Source organism: Nicotiana tabacum, chromosome 17 (genome assembly GCF_000715075.1).
Source record: "Nicotiana tabacum cultivar K326 chromosome 17, ASM71507v2, whole genome shotgun sequence".
Taxonomy (NCBI): Eukaryota; Viridiplantae; Streptophyta; class Magnoliopsida; order Solanales; family Solanaceae; genus Nicotiana; species Nicotiana tabacum.
This window is the reverse complement of record NC_134096.1, coordinates 15381479-15403780: the sequence shown is the minus strand read 5'-3', so window position 1 is coordinate 15403780 and position 22302 is coordinate 15381479. Positions and strand designations below refer to the sequence as shown.

General features: G+C 38.8%; 1 protein-coding gene across 1 annotated transcript; it reads left to right on the top strand.

Annotated features, from left to right (window-relative positions):
• The first annotated feature begins 1078 nt into the window (after positions 1-1078).
• On the top strand, positions 1079-1849 carry LOC107764047 (uncharacterized). Its single transcript, XM_016582574.2, has one exon. The coding sequence runs from the start codon at positions 1079-1081 to the stop codon at positions 1847-1849; it is 771 nt and encodes a 256-aa protein (XP_016438060.2).
• The last annotated feature ends 20453 nt before the right edge of the window (positions 1850-22302 follow it).

Here is a 22302-nt window from a genome sequence, read left to right as displayed (position 1 = left end):
TGAAGTAAACAATGTTAAACAATATATTTAATATTTATAAATAATTTATTCATAACCTAATAAACTACTTTTTTTGAAATTTAAAATTTATAAACTCAAGATCCTAGCTCTATTTGGTTTTCCATCATAAAGACTCAAGAGTACAACGCCGATTGAAGCACTAACTTTAACTAAAGCTCACTTTAATTGTTTTCCGTTCTAGTAGAAGAGAGTTTAAAATGAAAATTTGAAAATCATAAAAGTCTACTTTTTCCGGCCGAAAAAAGGAAAAGAGAGGGAGGGATTTAATTTTTTTTCATACCCTGTGATGTCAACCATTCAAAATACTTGTTTAAGTTTCTGAAGTATTTGATTACAGCTCATTTAATTAAGATATTTGATTACAGCTCATTTAATTAAGATTTTTAAAATAAAAAAATAATATATATATATATATATATATATATTTTATTTGAAATCTAGCAATTTATATTAATTTATAAATTATTAAACAATAAAGTAAGGAGAAAATAATCCTTTCACCGGCTTTTAGACATAAGGAGGGCAAAAAAGGCTAAAACTAAAATTACATGTAAATGCAGAAGAAATGAAATGCTTCATGATATTGTTTGGTAATTGGCATTTACAATAAGGACAAGTAATATTAGTGACGGTAAAAAAAATTCTGCGTTCGATATTTGCTACTTATAAAAGTAATGCATAGGCGTGCAGCTAGATAGTAAGAGTTTACTTTTATCTATTTAAAAATTACTACATAAAAAGTAATACTCTTTATCGATATTATTTGGTAATAATTTAAAATAATTCAAAAAATTCAAAGAAAAAAGCATGATGAAAGAAAAACACATTTGACTGTCTAAATAGTCACATAAATTGGACCTGAGGAGCCAAGGTAATACTAAAACTCCAAACATGTTAATTTAAAATCTTGAATTTTCAACATGTAATATATAAATTTAAATTATAGAAACAACTATCTTCTACTTATTGCCTTGTTATAAATATATATTGTGCTTCCATTCTTTCCTTTTCTTCAAATGCCTCCTCTCTTCTTGGTCTAATTCCAGGACCCTTAAAAATGGCAACTTTTGGTGCTTTAGGTATTGGTTTGAGTTTCCTTTTAGGTTGTATGTTGATGGGATTTGTTGCAGAGTTGTACTACTTATTGTGGGTGAAAAAAGGAATATCAAAAAGACCAACAGAGGATCAATACACTACCTATCCCATTGATCTTTCTTCCATTTTCTGTTGGAAGAGATCAAATTCTATAAGACAAAATGGTACTCAAAAAGTTACCACAATTGCAAGAAATCAAGAAATTAATGGTCAAGATCAAGACTTAGAGCTAGGGACCAACAATGATTTGTTGCTGAAAGGCTATGGTGAAGATGATGTAGAGTCGTCGTCCCATCAGGAAGACTACTCTATAAAATTGGAACGATACACAGAAGATAACGCGGAGTTAGAGCTGATGAGGGTCCATAATCTTAGGTTTCTCTTCACTATTAAAGAGGAAACAAAAGAGGATTTGGAATCTGATGATGGAAAATCTAGAGGCGATAGAAGTAGAAAAGGTTCAAGAACCAGAAGCTTTAGTGACCTTACCCTTGTTCTTACTCCGTTATCCTCACCACCCGTTAAATCTCAATCTCTTGATTCATACAACAACCAAGAATTCAAGTTCAACCCTCTCTTTGAATCTGAAATTGATAGTCTAAAATCTTCACCCCCTCCTAAGTTCAAGTTCTTGAGGGATGCTGAGGAGAAACTTATAAGAAAAGTCCTTAGAAATGGGGTTAATTCTATTCAGGATTCTATAATGAAATTACCTTCTTCAAGTTCATTTTAGTTCAGATAGAAAAATAGAAATTTGCTTGTAAAATTTCTGGATTCTTAGTTTTTTTTTTTTTTTTTTTCCTTTTTAGCAATTGATATGGTCTCTTCGTTTTGTTGCTTTGATATTTTCATACTCATGATATTGCTTAATTTGAGATAACGATATTATTATCTTTTACTTCTGAATAGAGCGAAAATGATACAAAAAATTACTCTTACCAATTTAGGATTGAAGTGTAATTAATTGATAACAGAAAATTTTGGGACAATTTCAGATCTTCATAACACTAATGTCCATTGTAATTTAAGGACAATTTCAGATTTTAATTTCTTTATAATGATTATTCTCCCTCTTCGCAAGGAGTTTCCCATTTTGCTCCATTGGCTACTCAACTCGCAACCTAAGGGTTTGAGGCAGATGAAACTTACCACTTGAACAACCTTTGTTTGTCTTATATAACAATTATTTTAATATTTTATTATTAATGTAAAAGGTTTACAATTTGACTAGTTTACTCTTACTAAAAGGCTTTTTTGTTTGCTAATGAAGCTAAAAAAAACTTGCAAATTCATTAAATAAAAGAATATATTAGTAAACGTAAAATAGTCACTCTTTGACATTTAACTAAAGATATTAAAGTAATTATTAAGAACATCACAAGATATTAAAATATTTACAAAAAGTCAAAATAAAAAAGATAGACGTAATATCGGAGAGATTAGTATCACAAAATAAAAATTGAGGGGAAGTCTTTATAATTATTCATGTTATTTATCCTACCACTGAGTTGGGCCAAACTTGTAATTATTTTGAGGAAACTTTCTTTTGGTAATAAAGTGGTGGAAAGGTGTTATTCTAATCCTGGTAGTTGGAGCACATGAATTCATCTCATGCCACATTATGTTGTCCCAATTATTCCTTGCTATTTGTTGGCAAAATTTAAGGTGATAATTGATTCTCAAGAATTAAGTCCATCGGATACTTTTAATTCCAGACAGGCTTCTTTAGCTATGATATCATAATATGGTGCGGCAGACACCAACAGTTTAATTAATGCATTTGACAGTTCTATAACCTTTTTGCGTAAATACGATGTCATGATTAAATAATATATTATGGTAAAATATACATAGAATAATTATATTTAAGTAATAGAAGTGCATGAAAAAAATACATGTCATGTATTTATTGTTTTGATTTAAATACTGAGTGCATTTATTTTCCGGAAGGTACAATGCTTAGAATAAATTCAAGTTGCTTTCATTTCATTCTCAATTTATGCCTAAAAGAAATGCTCTCTCGCTTTTTCTCTTAGATGGCACTTCTCTTCTTCTCTATTAAAAGTGCAACTTTTTGCACATAGTGCATATAGTGAGCACACTCGAATTTACATTGGCACAGGCTTAGGAGGAAGTCATGTATTCAAACAAGCTCAAAAGTTGAAAAAGTGTGTATTGATCGTTCACTTGTAATATGTTAAGAAACTTAGGTTATGGTTGTTTGCCCGAAAAATGAATAGAGTTGAATTTATACGTAGTTCTAAGAGTACGTGGTATAACTTGGCACAAATCAGAAAAGTAAGTAGCAATATATTGGGTATTGACAGTATGAAGAATGAAATACCAATCAAATTGAAATAGAAAGCTATTTTATGAACAAGCAAGATGAATCAATGAATATAGCTCACAAGAGGATAATCTCAATATAAATATCAGTATGTTTTTCTCTGTGAATATCAATAATATGAGAGTGTGTCAATGCCTTAAAAATGTCCCCCTTCACTAAAATAATAGTTACCCCTCTTGTAGTGGAGGAATCTTACTTTAAATATAATTAAAAATATATAATGGGGATTCCATGATAGAATAGTTTTTTCCTAATTTCCGCTAAGATTCTCTCTCCTTAGTGCGACTATAACGGCTCTTGTCCCTTTGCTCGATCTTGATCGGACTTGGTATTGGTTGGTTTCCAGATTTAGAGCCCGATATTGACTCGGGTCTGGTATTGACTCGGGCTCGGTATTGGTCGGTCTCTGGCTCTCAAGCTCGATGACGCTGCTTCGCATCATAGTTCAATTTGGATTAGAGCTCGGTAATGACTTTGAGTTTAATATTTGATCGGTCCCAGAAATTATAGCTCGGTAACCTGGCTTCGGATCTCATACCTGATATTATGAAGATGACATTCGGTCCATTATGTTCCAACCTTGACTAATCATATGAAGGTCGAAACCAGTTTTGACCGTATACAGATAGTCCCCTCGTTTCTCGGGAAGAATATGGCAAGAAACTACATAATTTTCAAGCGGTATGACTCGATACAAACTGACGTTTGCATAGAGCTCGACCATGACGTACGTGATAGATGTCCCGTCGATTTAGTTTACCAAGGCATTAAATGCGTGTCAGACGATGGTCGGCCATCGTCGACACTAAACCGGCATTGCCAACCCTTTAAATAGCCCCTTTTTTTACCATTTTTTACTTTTACATCTCCAAATCTTCTAAGTTCCCTTTCACATCTTCTGAGTTCTTCATCTGTAAATTTGTGATTTTCACTGCAAAATCCCTATTTTTGAACACCAAATCTTGTCATCTTCCTCTATCTTCAATCTTCAGATCCTAATGGGGAAAACATCAAAAATCGTTCCTCAAAAAGAAAAAGCTTATTCTTCGCGGCCCACCGACGACAAAACACCGGTGAAGCCACGACCTGAGGAATGTGTTCCCGGGGGGTGTGTTCTTACCTTCAATTTTAAGATCGACAAAGCTTCATCGGTCCCCGGTCAATGCGAGCCAGTATCGAGATATATGTGCTTGATAACCGAGGGTCATCTTAAACAGTTAAGAAAAGATTGCAACTAGGAGGACATAGAAGTGCTAATCCCAATTCCCGAAGAAGATAATACTACTGATGTGAAAGGTTTTCTAAGTGTGTACACTTACCCTTTCACGTTGATCCCCCTCGACCCTGTTGTCATTGATTTTTGCCGCCAATACCAAGTAACTCTAGGCCAAATCCACCCTTCTTTTTCGCAGATCGTTATTCTGATCTGCTTCTTTGTGAACAAAGTCGAGGGGATGCCTTTCACCCTCGACCACCTCATTAGACTGTATAGCCCATGCCTCTATCTAGGTGGGTTAATTAAAACTAGTGGTAAATTGCCTCTCCATTGACTAAATAGACTTCTATCAAGGTGGGCTAATTAAAAAAAAGTTTACAGGAGGATATTTTTGCCGCCAATACCAGTAACTCTAGGCCAAATCCACCCTTCTTTTTGGCGGATCATAATTCTGATCCGCTTCTTTGTGAACAAAGTCGAGGGGATGCCTTTCACCCTCGACCACCTCATTAGACTGTACATGCCCCGCCTCTATCGAGGTGGGTTAATTAAAACTAATGGTAAATTGCTTCTCTATTGACTAAATAGACTTCCACCATCGGGATACCAAAGTAATGTTCTTGAGCATAGACGAGGACAAAGACCGGGGCGGAATGGGCAGGTTCGTTTGAGTGAAGACTTCGGGCCTAATCCCAGCCGAGAAGATTTCATTTCCCGAAGAATGCCGAGCGCTCGTGGCACGATTTATCAAAGGGCCGATGGGAGGCCAAAAACCATGGTAAGCCTCTTTCCCATGTCTTTGATAATTCGAACAAAATGTTTTTCTTATACTTAATAAATATTTTTGTTTGTAGGCCTGGGCAAAGATGCGACTATGAGGCCCCCGTCTAGCAAGGAAAATACTTTGGCCCCGGTTCCGAAACCGGCGAAAGACAACAAAAGAAAAAGTGACTCTACCTCTGAGGATCCAATACTTAAGACGAAGACGACTCGTAAGCCGAGGAAGAATACCATCCCTCTGACCGAAGAATCAGTTCGGCACCTAAGGGATGAAGACGAAGAAGAAGATGATGATGATGATGACTTCGGGCTAATGTCCTAAGTGAAAATGAGCGTCGAGGCTCCAAAGGCTACTGAATCGATGAAGACTGCAAAGATTCTATTTTGCGATGAGGGAGTCTCTGGAAGAGAATTGGTCGAAGTCCCCGAGTCATCGAGGATCGAGGCTACCTCCCACCATAATGAGCCAATGGTGGGTACAGTTGTGGGGGCTGGGCTCAAGGCTCCTCGAGAAGAAGAGAACGCCCCAAGTGCTTCACTTGGGGAAGCTCCCCTCATTTTCTGAGGAAATGATTCGAGAGGCTCGGGCCTTGAAGACCCTTTCTATCGAAGGAGGTCACGGAAGGGAGGATCCCTTTCATGATTATTTTACTGGGGTCAAAGATACTACCGGCCTGAGCGATTTGGAAGTCTCGAGGAAGGACTCGGGTGAGGCATCGGGCCTTTTTAATGAAGTGCAGCGAGCTCTGAGTCGGGTAAGTCTTAACTCTCTTGGTTAGTATTATCTCTGTGTTTGTTTTCCTCTTCTAACTTCTTTTCTTTCTGCGTAGGCCTCAGCGCTTCATCGGGAAACATGTTTTCGGTCCCGAGCTAAGATGAGTCGGTACGAGGCCGACCTCTGAAGGCTCACGGAGGAGAGAAATACCCTCAGACTTAGTTGTGAGCAAAGAGAAGAGGAGACAAAGGACCTCTGAGCCGAGTTGACCAAGGCTCACCAAGATCAGACCGATCTAACCGAGCCGGTAATGAAAATCTTAAAAACGCATGGGCTCGATTCAGGATCGGAGGCTAATATTTCGATCTCACACCTGCAGTAGAAGCTCGAGATGATCGGGCAGCTCCGTGAGGAGGTCGATATAATAAAGGCGCAGACCTTGGGGTGGAAAGAATGTATGGACCGCCTTGCTGCAGAGAAATAGGATGTTCGAGCCTAATTATTATCGGTCGAAAGTCAACTTCAAGGCATGAAGGAGAGGATCTCAGTTGAAGCATGAAAAACAGAGGAGCTTGAAGCTCGGTTGACTTCCGAACTTGCCAAGGCCAAATCTGAAGCTGAAAAAGCAAAGTCTGAGGCGGATACATTCGTGGCTATTTATCGGGCCGATGCCGAAGCCGCTCAAGTAAAAGCGAGAAAGGTAGCCGATACCGCTCAAACTCGAGCATATTGGGTTGCTGAACTCGCCAAATGCCAATCTCGGAGGGAAACTCTCGAGAAAATTCATGCTCTAGGTTTCGATCTAACCGAATAGATAAAAAGGCTAAAGAACTTGAAGTCGATGTCGGAGCCCTGGCTTCCGATGATGATGATGAGAGCAAGAGCGAGTCTGAGAGAGGGGAGGAGCTCGATGGAGAAGAGGCTACTCTCGGAGATAATTAGGAACCTTAGGGTTTTTTTGTTTGATCTTTTTTGTGTAGGGTCCTGATCGGACCTTGTAAATACTCATATATATGAAGATCTTTTCCTTTCCCGATTTGTCTTTGTTTCATTTTCTGCCTTGTGAAAACTTTGTTTCATTCGTGCCTTATGAAAACTTTGTTTCATTCATGCCTTATGAAAGTTTTCAATTGTTCGAGGCTTTAGGCAATTTGATCAAAGTCGAACCTTGAAGTCTTTATAACCGAGTGAATGATTGCTCAGACTCGAAGTAATATAGCTTGTAGGCTTAATAATTGAGTGAGTGCTTGTTCGAACTCGAATTAAGAGTAGCCCTTAGGCTTTAATAGTCGAGTGAGTGCTTGCTCGAACTCGAAGTAATGTAGCCTGTAGGCTTAGTAGTCGAGTGATGATTTCTCAAACTCAAAATAAGATTAGGCCTTACGCTTAGTAGTCGAGTGAGTGATTGCTCGAACTCGAAGTAATGTAGCATGTAGGCTTAGTAGTCGAGTGAGTGATTGCTCGAACTCAAAATAAGATTAGCCCTTAGGCTTAGTAGTCAAGTGAGTGATTGCTCGACCTCAAAATAAGATTAGCCCTTAGGCTTAGTAGTCGAGTGAGTGCTTGCTCGAACTCAAAGTAATGTAGCATGTAGGCTTAGTAGTCGAGTGAGTGGTTTCTCGAACTCGAAATGACGTAGCCCGTAGGCTTTTAATAGTCGAGTGAGTGATTGCTCGAACTCTAAATAAGATTATCCCTTAGGCTTAGTAGTCGAGTGATTGCTTGCTCAAACTCGAAGTAATGTAGCCCGTAGGCTTAGTAGTCGAGTGAGTGGTTTCTCAAACTCGAAATTACGTAGCCCGTAGGCTTTTAATAGTCAAGTGAGTGATTGCTCGAACTCGAAATAAGATTAGCCCTTAGGCTTAGTAATCGAGTGAGTGCTTGCTCGAACTCTAAGTAATGTAACTTGTAGGCGTAGTCTGCATAATAGATCTCGAAATAGAGGAATTTTTCTGGGATATAATATATCGGTAAAGAAGAAATTTCTCTTTGTTATTATACATGTGTTCATGTTTTGTGCCAGGGATCAAGCAAACTACACGAGCATGGTTCGCTTTGACCATTTAGCTCTTACAATTTTCATTTCGAAACCCTGTTATCATGAAGTAACTTCCTTGCATCGAGAAACCCATTTGGGATAAAATCGGTCTAAGGGAAAAAAAGTGCAATGCGTGCTTTCGGGCCTAAAGGCTTCGAGTTGAATAACCCATCCATGTTTCTGATCGAACACCTGCAAGGGTTAATTTCGACATATAAACGAACATAAGAAGGTCGTACCTTAACAGTAGTATCGTTTTAGGTGCGCCATATTCCAATTGCTTGGTAGTTGTTTGTCGTTTATTACACCGAGCTTGTAGGATCCTTTTCCGACGATTTCGAGAACCTGATACGGTCCTTCCCAATTCGGACCCAGTTTTCCTTCATTTGGATTTCAGGTGTTGAGGGTGACTTTCCTTAGCACCAAGTCCCCGATTTTAAAATATCGAAGATTGGTTCTTCGATTATAATACCTTTCGATCCGTTGTTCTTAGGCGGCTAATCGGACGAGAGATGCATCTCGTTTTTTGTCCAATAATTCTAGGCTCGTGTTCATCATCTTGTTATTCGACTCATTTGTTGCATATCAAAACATGATGCTAGGTTCTCCTACTTCAACCGAGATAAGAGCTTCGGCTCTATAAACCAACGAAAATGGTGTCGCCCGGTACTCGATTTCGATGTTGTGCGGTAAGCCCATTAGACTTCGGGTAGTATTTCTCTCCATTTTCCTTTAGCGTCGGTTAATCTTTTCTTAAGATTTTGGGTGATGGTTTTGTTGGTCGATTCGGCCTGTCCATTTCCATTGGGATAATAAGGTGTTGATAAGATCCTTTTGATTTTGTGGTCTTCGAGAAATATGGTTATTTTGCTTCCGATGAATTGCTTTCCATTGTCACTTACAATCTCGGATGGCATCCCGAACCGACATATGATGTGGTCCCAAATGAAGTCTATCACCTCATTTTCTCTGACTTTCTCAAAAGCCTGTGCTTCAACCCATTTAGAGAAATAATCAGTCATAAACAAAATAAATTGAACCTTACCTGGTGCCGATGGGAGGGTGTCGACGATGTCCATTCTCCATTTCATAAAAGGCCAAGGAGCTAGGACCGAGTGGAGAATTTCCCCGGGTTGATGAATCATGGGCGCATGTCTTTGACATTTGTCGCATTTTCGAACGAACTCCCTTGCATCTTTGTCCATATCGATCCAATAATATCCTGCTCTGATTATTTTGTGGACTAATGAATCGGCATCGAAATGATTCCTACAAGTGCCCTCGTGAATCTTACGTAGGATGTAGTCGGTATCTCCCGGTCCCAAACATATTGCCAGTGGACCATCGAACGTTCTTCTAAACAACGCCCCATCATTGGATAAGGTGAACCATGCAGCTTTTGTGCGTAGAGATCTCGATTACTTTAGATCCGATGGAAGTTTCCCATTTTTGAAGTACTCTATATATTTGTTTCTCCAATCTTGGGTTAGACTTGTGGAGTTATCTCGGCATGACCTTCTTTGATTACCGATTTCATGAGTTGTATGTCAGTCCCCGAGTTGAGCTCGTCATCTTCGACCGAAGAACCTAAGTTTGCAAGAGCGTCGGCCTCACTGTTCTGCTCTCGAAGTACATGTTGCAAAGTTCATTACTTAAATCGATGTAGAGTCACTTGCAATTTATCCAAGTACCTCTGCATTCGATCTTCTCGAACTTCAAAAGTCCCGTTGACATGATTTACCACGATGAGGGAATCACATCTAGCCTCCACGACCTCAGCTCCCAAACTTCTAGATAGTTCGAGACCTGCAACCATGGCCTCATACTCGGCCTCATTGTTAGTCAATTTTGTAGTTTTAATAGACTGTCTAACTATATTACCTGTGGACGATTTTAATACAATGCCCAGTCCGGACCCCTTTGCATTCGAGGCACCGTCCGTAAAGAGGGTCCAGATTCCCGAAGAAGTACCCGATTTTATTAGTAATTCCTTTTCTACCTCGAGTACAAAGGCCGGCGTGAAGTCAGCCACGAAGTCCGCTACGATTTGAGATTTGATAGCGGTTCGAGGTCGTTACTTGATGTCGTACCCGCCGATCTCTATGGCCCATTTGGCCAATCGACCTGAAAGCTCAGGTTTGTGTAAAATATTTTGCAGAGGGTAAGTTGTTACAATATATATCGGATGGCATTGGAAATATGGTTTTAATTTCCTAGAGGCACTTATTAAAGCAAGCACTAATTTTTCTAAGTGTGGATATCTAGTTTCGGCCTCGCCTAGAGTTCGACTGACATAATAAATAGGGAATTGCGTACCTCGTTCTTCTCGAATTAGGACTCCACTTACCACTACCTCCGAGACAGCTAGATACAGGTAAAGTTGTTCGTCTGATTTCGTTGTATGAAGCAACAGAGGGCTCGATAGATACCTTTTTAGCTCTTCCAAAGCCTGTTGACATTCCAGAGTCCACGAAAAATTACTTTTCTTTTTAAGCAAAGAGAAAAATCGGTGGCTCATATCCGAGGATCTCGAAATGAATCATCCCAGGCTGTCTATCCGTCCAATTAGCCTTTGCACGGCCTTTACATTATCTACCAACGTGATGTCCTTGATTGCTTTGATTTTATCGGGGTTAATCTCCATTCCTCGATTGGACACCATGAAACCGAGAAACTTACCTGAGCCAACCCCGAAAACATATTTTTTGGGATTGAGCTTCACATTGAACTCTCTTAGTATGTCGAAAGTTTCCTGTAAATGCTTTAAATGGTCCTCTACTCGCAGGGATTTGACTAACATGTCATCAATATAAACTTCCATTGATTTTCCTATCTGCTTTTCGAACATTCTATTTACTAGGCGTTGATAAGTTGCACCAGCATTATTTAGGACAAATGGCATTACATTATAACAGTAGGTCTCGTACTTAATGATAAATGAGGTCTTTTCCTGATCCTCCGGGTTCATCTGTATTTGGTTGTACCTGGAATAGGCATCGAGAAAACTGAGAGTCTCGTGGCCGGCCGTGGCATCGATCATACGATCAATATTAGGCAAAGGAAAAGAGTCCTTAGGGCATGTTTTATTCAGGTCTTTATAATCTATACACATTCTAAGTTTTTCCCCTTTTTAGGGACTACCACCACATTTGCTAGCCATTCAGGGTATTTTACTTCTCGAATGGACCCTATTTTGAGAAGTTTGGTTACCTCATCTTTGATGAAGGCATGTTTGACCTCGGACTGGGGCCTTTTTTTGTTTTACTGGGTGGAACCTTGGGATCCAAGCTTAGCTTATGAGTGGTGAATCCCAGTGGGATCTCTGTCATGTCAAGATGGGACCAAAAGAAACAGTCTATGTTAGCTATAAGAAATTGAATAAGCTTTCTCCTAAGCTTGGGATATAACCTCGTGCCTAGGTATACCTTTTCTTCAGGCATATAATCGATTAGTATGACTTGCTCCAGTTCTTCGATTGTTGATTGGGTGGCATCGGAATCATCGGGAACCACGAAAGATCGAGGGATCCTATGTTCCTCATCTTCGTCAGCCTTTTGATTCTCTAATTGGGTCGAAGCTGACGTTTGTAATTTCTATTTGGTATTCCATTTCTCCTTCGAATCTGACCATTTTGTTGATGATAACGACGACATCGGAATCACTTCTTCGACGACAAACTTTTTTTTTGCGGTCGGTTGCTCCCCGTAGACCGTTTTGATCCCCTCCGATGTTAGGAACTTCAGAACCTGGTGGAGGGTCGAGGGTACAGCTCTCATATTATGGATCCACGGCCTTCCAAAAAGGGTGGTGTACCTCATATCGCCTTTAATTACGTGAAACTTCATTTCTTGGATGGTTCCGGCACGTTTATTGGCAGAATTATCTCGCCTTTGGTAGTTTCACATACCATATTAAATCCATTTAGAACCAGGGTTGTGGGTAAGACCTGGTCTTGCAGGCCGAGCTGCTCTACGACCTTCGATCTAATAATGTTGGCCGAGCTACCTGGATCGATTAACACACGTTTAACTTTAGTTTTATTCATAAGTACATATATTACCAGTGCGTCGTTGTGAGGTTGCATGACTCATTCTGCATCTTCATCATTAAAGGACAGGGTTCCTATGGGTGCGTAATCCTAAGTTCGAGATCATTTTTCTATTATAACCGACATCTTAGTGTGTTTAAGCACCGGCCCCTGAGGGTTATCGATCTCATCAATAATCATATGGATGATGTGCTGTGTCTATTCTTGTTCATTTCGTCTGTTGAAATCCCTATATTTGAAATGATTTTTGGCCCGGTCACTTAAAAAATCTCGAAGGTGCCCTTTATTGAATAACCGGGCTACCTCATCTCTTAGTTGCCTGCAATCCTTCGTTCTGTGGCCATGAGTGCCATGATATTCGTACATTTGATTGGGATTCCTCTGGGCATGGTCGGTCTGCATAGGTCGAGACCATTTAGTATCTTTGATGCGCCCGATATCCGATACGATAGCGGATGTATCGATGCCGAAGTTATACTCTGACAACCGAGGTGCTTCCTTAGGTCCGGTATGCCTGTCGAACCCACTCATATTCATCAGCCCCCGAGATCCTCGGCCTCGGTCCTTTCTATTTTTTCCTCCTATGGAGTTGCGTGAAAGTTCACTACTCCTACGATCTCCGTTATACGGCCGGTATCGATCCTTGTTTGACTTTGGTTCTTGGTCGATACTCCTTTAACATCAGACCCAGAACCCAACTGGTCGTCTTTGACTCTTATTTTGGATTGATATCGATTGTGCACATCGGCCCAAGTAATAGCTGGGTACTCGATCAGGTTATGCTTCAGTCACCGTGAAGCCATCAAGCTTTTTTCGTTTAGACCTTGAGCGAAATCTTGAACAGCCCAATCGTCTGTGACTGGTGGTAGATCCATTCACTCCATTTGGAAACGAGATACGAATTCTCTTAGCATCTCATTATCCTTTTGTATTACCTTGAATAGGTCCGACTTCCTGGTCTCGACCTTTATGGGCAGCATGTGCTTCTATGAAAGAATCTATAAGCATAGCAAAAGAATCAATAGAGTTAGATGGTAAATTATGATACCATATCATTGCTCCCTTTGATAGGGTTTCACCAAAAAATTTCGATAACACGGATTTGATCTCATCATCCTCTAGATCGTTCCCTTTGATGGTACATATGTAATAGGTGACATGTTCATTGGGGCAGGTCATCCCATTATATTTAGGAATCTCGGGCATGCAAAACTTCTTAGGGATCGGTTTAGGAGTCATGCTCAGGGGGAAAGGCTTTTGTATGAATATTTTGGAATCCAAGCCCTTCAATATCCGTGGTGCCCCCGGGTTCTGATCAACCCTGGAGTTATATGTTTTCATTTTATTGTCGTTTGCCTCGATCCTCCTTTCTCCTGACTCTATTCATTTTATCAGTTCTTCGAACATCTTAACAATTTCGGGATTAGTCCTCGATTCTTGCTCATTTGACCTTACTATAACTGGGCCCGTTTTGTGGGTGACTTCTTGGAGAGGACTAGTCTCGAGTCTGGTCGGTGCTTGGGTTTGGCTCTGCAACTGGGCTATTTCTACTTGTTGAGATTGCAACATCTCGAAGATCATACGCAAGCTGATTCCGTTTTCCTCAGCATTTTGGGTATTTCGAGCTGCAGACCGAGTTCCACCATGAATGTTGTTTTCAGGGTCGAAATGTTGGTTCGCCTCGATGGCCGCATGTGAATTGACGTCTATTGGCTCTTCGACCCGAGCTCCAAGGGGATCGACTAGTGGCCTTCCACCCCCGGGGGTTAAGTTGTTGTTCTCATCTTGAAGGCCAGCTTCGTTGTAGATGGGTAGGGACATTAATTGAGAATTCATCGTTTTCAACCTGAAATCAAAGATACTTCCAAGAGCAAGTGTAAAATGGTGTGTTTTGTAGAGATCCATACCAAACAACCACTATTATCCTTAGCCCCACGGTAGGCTCCAAACTGTTTACCTGAAAAATGGATAGAGTTGAATTTATACGTAGTTCTAAGGGTACGTGGTATAACTTGGCACAAATCAGAAAAGTAAGTAGCAATATATTGGGTATTGACTATATGAAGAATGAAATACCAACCAAATTAAAATAGAAAGCTATTTTATGAACAAGCAAGATGAATCAATGAATATATATCACAAGAGGATAATCTCAATATAAATATTAGTATATTTTTCTCTGTGAATATCAATAATATGAGAGTGTATCAATGCCTTAAAAATGTCCCCCTTCACAGAAATAATAGTTACCCCTCTTATAGTGGAGGAATCTTACTTTAGATATAATTAAAAATACATATTGGGATACCATTATAGAATAGCTTTTCCTTAATTCCCGCCGAGATTCTCTCTCCTTAGTGCGAATGTAACGGCTCTTGTCCCTTGGCTCGATCTTGATCGGACTTGGCTCGATCTTGATCGGACATAGTATTTGTTGGTTTCTAGATTTAGAGCCCGATATTGACTCGGGCTCGATATTGACTCCGGCCCGGTATTGACTCGGGCTCGGTATTGATCGGTCTCTGGCTCTCAAGCTCGATGACGCCGTTTCGCATCATAGTTCAATTTGGATTAGAGCTCGGTAATGACTTCGAGTTCGGTATTTGATCGGTCCCAGAAATTCTAACTCGGTAACCTGGCTTCGGATCTCATACTTGATATTATGAAGATGACCTTCGGTCCATTATGTTCCAACCTTGACTAATCATATGAAGGTTGAAACCGATTTTGACCGTATATAATGGTAATGGTCCAAAATCATATAACAACGCAACAATCCATTTTTTCAATCATGTGAGAGTCATAACATAACATCTTGCGACATTTTAACCTACAAATCAAAATTTTGAGTCACTGTGAGTCAAAATTTTGTTTCATAATGAAACAAGTGAGAAATCACTCTTTATCTGTCAAGGGTGAAGTCTAAAACAAGAGAGATTTTGGTCCCTGAATTATATATTGTCTTATTCCTCTTTTAGTCCTTGCGTCATTCGACTAAGTACCTCTAACTTTTAATTTAATTAATTGTGTAGTTTTTATCCCTAAGCTAATAAAAGCTAACTGAACTCTATTAAACTAACAGAATATTTATTAAGAAAATGAAAATACATAAGACAAGGTGACCCTATGTCCCTTTATTTGTTTGTTACTGAACGAATTTGAGAAAAGAAAAATCTTGATTGAAAATATTTTCTGTGTATATCCAATGAATGAATGTTAGGCTATTTATTTACAGCAAATGGAATCTAAGATAAAACTACCTATACACTTGTCTCTTATTCTATTGGCTACTCTATAACAAACTCACATGCTATTTACAAGAATAAATAATGTGTGTAAAAATAGAAACTTAATCTTATCTTCAGCTTCTTCTAGTAGGCCCAAAGAAGGAATTATTCCAGTGAGCCCAAGATTGAATGTGAGCCCAAGATTAGTGCAAAAGCCCAATTTTTCTATAAGCCCAATGAATGTGAGTCTTTACAAAGATGTTCAGACATCAAATGTATCGAACATCTTAGAAGACCACCTTACCTTCTGCCAAAGACTAGTTCTTCATCTTCTTCTTTATCTTTGAGCAGAACTCCATGAATCCTAGAATTAGAATGTGGTTTCTTCTTCCCAACATCCCCCCTTAAGTTGGAGGGTAACCTTGTGGCCCCCAACTTGCTTAAAATCTCTGAGTGAGAAACTCCTGAAAGTGGCTTTGTAAAACGATCCACCAATTAGTCTTTAGAAGGAATAAAAGATAGGGTAATTAGGCCGGAAAGGAATTGTTGACGCAAAAAATGACAATCAATCTCCACATGTTTTGTGTGTTCATGAAACACGGGGTTACGGGCGATGTGAATATCTGCTTTGCTGTCAGAATGAAGAGGAATGGGAAAGTTTACTGGTGCAGAGAGATCTTCAAGAAGTTGAACAAGCCAAGTAAGTTCTGCAGTTACTCTTCTTATAGATCTGTATTCTGCCTCTACAGATGATGAAGAAATTGACACTTGCTTCTTTGATTTCCAGGAAATGAGTGCTCCTCCTAGTGTGATGAAAACGCCACTTGCAGATCTTCTGGATTCCTTACAAGAGGCTCAATCTGCATCGCAAAATGCAAGCAAGGAAAATGATGGTGTTGCTGAGAGAAAAATCCCTTGTCCCGGATCTGAACTCGAGTATTTCAACACTCGCAATGCAGCAGTGAAATGAGAGAGACAGGGTCTCTGCATGTACTGGTTGAGAGTAAGAACTGCAAAGGAGAGATCTGGGTGAGTGTTAGTCAGATAGTTCAATTTCCCAACTAGGTGAAGAAACACTGTGGGATTTTGCAAAGGGTGCCCATCATCAGCTTGAAACTTAGAGGAAGGATCAAGAGGAGAAGTGACTCGAGCCAAGTGAGAAACATCAAATTCCTGCAGCATGTCCAAGGTAAATTTCCTTTGACTTACAATGAAACCTTCTTTTTCTCACAAAATTTTCATCCCTAGAAAATAATGTATATTCCCTAGATTTCTTTACCTTGAACTCAGTATTTAGAAAACCTTTGATATGCTGAATTTCTTCCAAGTCATCTCCAGTAAGTAGAATGTCATCTACATACACAGCTAGAATAGATATTAGGTTTCCTGTACGTTTAAAGAATAAAGAGTAATCATTTAATGATAAAGAATATCCCTTAAACTCAAAGCCCCTGCAAGCCTGGCATACTATTGCCTAGAAGCTTGCTTCAATCCATATAGTGATTTCCTTAGAAGACAAACATGCTTAGGACTAGGAGGTGTTAAACCTAATGGAATCTCATGTACATCTCCTCCTGAAGTTCACCATGCAAAAATGCATTGTTGACATCCAATTGAGACACATTCCAGTCTCTTTTAGCTGCAATAGTGAGTAAACACCTTATAGTTGTCATTTTCACTACTGGTGAAAAAGTCTCACTATAATTTATTCATTCTCTTTGTACATCCCCCCTGACCACCAGCCTTGCATTCAATCTCTCAATTCTTCCATCTGATAGATGTTTTACCTTATACACCCACTTATAAGGTAGAGCTCTTTTCCCTTTAGGTAATTCAACCACATCCCATGTGTGATTGTCTTCTAGGGCTTTAATTTCTGATTCCATAGCTTCTATCCATCCTGGGTATTGACAAACTTGTCCAAAACTGGTAGGTTCTGTGAGTGTAGAAATGGACTGCACTACATGTTGATTGTTAGGTGATAGAGAGGAGAAACAGTACTGCCTAGGTCTACTTGGTTGATTGAAACAAGCAACTCCTACTTCTGTGAACATGATATTGTTGCACATATAATCTCTCAAGTAGGTTGGTTGATTGGAAACCCTTCCTGATTTCCTCATTGGTGTAGGCTGCTTAGGTGCATGAATAGGGGAGTTAGTATGTGGTGTATCTAGGATAGGTTGAAAAAGAACTGGGCTAGGAGATAGTTGGGGATGAGGAGAAGTATATGAAGAACTTGGTGAAGGTGGAGAGAAAATGTCAGAAACTTCAGGCTCTAAAGAAATATGTGAGGATTGATCATGTGATGGAGGTGAATAGATAGGTTCTGTGGTGAAGGTTGATCTTGGGAATATGGGTTGGTGTGAAGTTTTGCTCTCAACAAAAATAAAATGCGATTCATGAAACTTCATATCTCTTGACACAAATACTCTTCTTGTTGCCAATTCCAGTAGCTTATATCCCTTCTGAGGAAGGGGATACCCAAGCAAGACACAAGTTGTTGCATTTTTATTAAATTTCCCTCTTCCTTGAGCCAGTGTTGAAGCATAACAAAGACATCTAAAATTCCTTAAATAATCATACTTGAGCTTTTTCTGAAACAAGACTTCATATGGTGTTTTTCCTTTGAGAACACTGGAAGGCATCCGATTAATAAGATATGTGGCAGTTAGGATAGATTCACCCCAATACGACATAGGTAGTTTAGATTGGAACATTAACCCCCTTGTAATCTCTAAGAAGTGTCTATGTTTCCTTTCAACAATCCCATTTTGTTGAGGAGTTGCTACACAAGACAATTGATGCAGAATTCCTTGAGAAGCTAGGAAAGTAGCCTCTTGTGTACCTTTTCCCAATTCCATTGCATTGCCAAATCTTATTACCTTGACGTGTACATTGAATTGCCTCTCAACCATCGACAGAAAAGATTTAAGCATAGGAAAAGCATTGCTCTTTGCACTTAACAAGAATGTCCATGTTCCTCTACTATAGTCATCTACTATAGTAAGAAAATATCTGAAACCATTGTAAGTATTTGACCTATAAGGTCCCCATATGTCAACATGAATGAGTTCAAATTTATGTTTGGACCTTATGATACTGACAGGAAAAGGATTTCTGGTTTGCTTAGCCTTAGGACAAACATCACAGATAAATTCAGAATTTGGCTTACAATGAAGAAAATCTAAATGTTTTATTGCTAAAAATGGGATGTGTACCAATATTACATGCCAAAGCTTAAAATCACAAACAACATTAACTTGAACTGGACTATAAAAAGAAACTGACTTTGAAATGGAACTTCTTCCTTTTGGAATTGAAAATACATCACTATTGAACAAACCCTTAGATTTAACACTATTTGGGTCCAATAAATAGAGTCTTTCTCTAACTTCACCAAAACCTTGAGGACTCTTTATTGAAAGGCCCTGCAACACACACTCAACAGATATGAATAGGACATCATACTTGAACTAAACACAAAACCTATGAACTGACAATAAATTATACTTGAATTCTGGAACATGTAATACATCGCTCAGAATATGACCAGGTAGAATATAAATACTCTTTATATGAGTAACAATCACCTTTAAAGAGTTAGGTAAACTGATATTTAAAGGTACAGGGAATGGAGTCAAAAGCAAGAAAGAGTTTGGATCAAAACGTATATGCTCTGAGGTACCTGAATCAATGATCCAGGTGTCTGATTTTAGACTGGTAAATACTAAACTTGAGTATTTTAGAATAGTACCAGCAACTGCATTAGTATTGATTCCTGCATTTCCTGCCTGTGCTAGCTTTGCTTGTTTATATATCTGCATTATTTCTGCTACCTACTCCTTGCTGAGTTGCTGTCCAAAATTATTGTTGTTGAGGTCAGTGTTTTGCTGCTGAATTTTCATGCTCCTCGTGTGTCAACACTGCATTTGCCTTAACTTGATTCCGATAGCCTTTGTGATTTGTGAACTCAAAATCTTCTGGAAACCTAATAATTCGGTAAAAGTCTTCTTGTGTATGTCATGTTTTTCCACAATAAGTGTAAGACACATTTGGATTGTACTTCTTCTTCCCTTTGAACCTCTGCTGAGGTTTAGCAAACCTCTGTCCTGAGTTGTTGAACTTAGGTGTCATGGATGTTCCCTTCTGTGCTTGGTTTCTGAGTTTTTGATAATTCTTCCCATGTTCTGTGATCATAAAAGCTGCAAAATCAGCTAGAAGTTGTGCATTAGGTTGATTGTCCTCTCCTGCTGCCATGAATGATATTGATTGAGAGTTAAAGTGAGCATTTGCATAAACTTCTCTTTGATTTTCATCTTGTAAGAGAAGTGAATAAGCAACATCCATACTAGGTAAAGGATTCATCATAAGAATGTTTCTTCTTGCTTGTGCATAGATGTCATTTAGTCCCATTAGGAATTGGATCAATCTTTGATCTTATAGGAACTTAGTTAATTTTGTCTTTCCTTCACAGACACAAACACAGGAGCAGCATATGATAACATTCAAAGTATCTAATTCATCTAATAGTCGTTTGAGCTTAGTAAAGTATCCTGCAATGTCATTGTTTCCTAGTGCTAATCCTAATAACTCTTTCTTCAGATGATAAAGCTTAGCTTCATTTGATCTCCCAAATCTCTGCTCTAGGCTGTCCCAAAGCACTTTTGCAGTTTTGGAGTAAATCACGCTATCTGCAATATCTTTTGAGAGTGCATTTAGGATCCAAGAGATGACCATGTCATTCACACAACTCCATTGCTCATGTTCTGGGGACTTCAGATCTAGTTATTGACAACCTCCACTGATGAAGCCAAGTTTCTTCTTGGCTGACAAGGACAAGAGAATAGATCTTCTCCATCCTGGATATCCTCTTCCGTCAAATATAGTATTGACTAGTGTCATACCAGGTGAATCAGAATTGTTGAGATGATAGGGGTGATTGACATCATAGCTCGCTGGTTTAGCAACATTGCTCGCATCACCAGTAGTTATTTCTGCCATTTTAGATTACTGATTTTGAGAATGAATGTGATGTAAAGGAATTTTGATGAATGGATTGTTGTATCGAGATCACTGGTCTGATACCATGAACAAATTTGAGAGAAGAAAAATCTTGATTGAAAATATTTTCTGTGTATATCCAATGAATGAATGTTAGGCTATTTATTTATAGCAAATGGAATCTAAGATAAAACTACCTATACACTTGTCTCTTATTCTATTGGCTACTCTATAACAAACTCATATGCTATTTACAAGAATAAATAATGTGTGTAAAAATAAAAACTTAATCTTATCTTCAGCTTCTTCTAGTAGGCCCAAAGAAGGAATTATTCCAGTGAGCCCAAGATTGAATGTGAGCCTAAGATTAGTGCAAAAGCCCAATATTTCTATAAGCCCAATGAATGTGAGTCTTTACAAAGATGTTCAGACATCAAATGTATCGAACATCTTAGAAGACCACTTTACCTTCTGCCAAAGACTAGTTCTTCTTCTTCTTCTTTACTCTTTCATTCTTCTTCTTTATCTTTGAGCAGAACTCCATGAATCCTAGTAATTAGAATGGGGTTTCTTATTCCCAACAGTTATTGCCACGGAGTATTTGCAAAGGGAACTTGCACAGCTGACAAAGAACAAAAACTTCAAATTCCATCCCAGATGCAAAAAAGCTAGGAGTGATTCATATATGTTTTGCAGATGACCTATTGATGTTTTGTAAAGCTGATATTACATTTATCATATTGCTGCAACAGACATTCCTCAAGTTCTCAAGCTCATCTGGCCTCCAAGCAAATACAGAAAAGAGTTCTATCTATTTAGCATGCATCTCAAACAGTCAAAAGCGGGACATTATACAAGAACTCGAATACATTGAAGGTACTCTACCATTTAGATATTTAGGAGTACCATTAGCATCCAAGAAGCTGTATATCATCCAATGTTGGCCACTAGTAGAGAAGATTACATAAAGAATTTGTATACGGGTATAATCGAGCTCGATGCTTGATCGAACATATGGAACAATAGGTCAAGGCTCGGCACATACGTAAGAGATCGAAGTTACAGATATAACCGAGCTCGATATCGAGGATCGAAGTTTGAACAAGATTATCATATTTGCCCTCGAGTTTATCGAGGGCACGACCGACCCTGCTTCTAACGGCCTCGAAGAAATGCTTTGCCAACTCATCCAATAAAGATTTGTGATTCTCACCATTAACCAATCATTATGGCAGAAATCACGGGATTAAGTCAAAAAGGGATCTAGCGGTCTGCATAATTTCTTATAAAATAATGTCTTAAAGGCTTCATCTCCCTCGATATATAAAGGGAACTGAGTAATTCATGAGGGGGGTAACATACTGCAAAGAACAACATACTATCTTTTTCAGCTTTGTTCAAGTTGTTTTGGCTTCAATAATATTTTGGTCCCAATAATATCACTCTTAAATTCAAAGGAAGTTAACTTTGCAAGGCTTAAGTTGTTCAATCTGTGTGGTTTGCATTTGTGTTTCTATTTATTTTTTCATATTAAATATGATTTCTCACGTTGTATCAAATTATATCACATATCCTTAAAACCACGTATAAATTCAATTGTTATCCGATTTTGAGGATAAACGGAATCAACAGTTGGACATCCAAATTGCTTTCATATATTGGTAGGCTGCAACTTATCAAATCAGTCTTGTTTGGGGTACAATCTTATTGAGCACAGACCTTTCTATTGCCTAAAAATGTATGGAAAATGATAGAAACCATTTGTAGATCCTTCTTATGGTCTGGCACATCTACTCTAACCAAGAAAGCACTAG

What these genes read in the sequence shown, in the direction of transcription:
- LOC107764047 (XM_016582574.2), top strand. Translation starts at nt 1,079, where the DNA reads ATGGCAACTTTTGGTGCTTTAGGTATTGGTTTGAGTTTCCTTTTAGGT.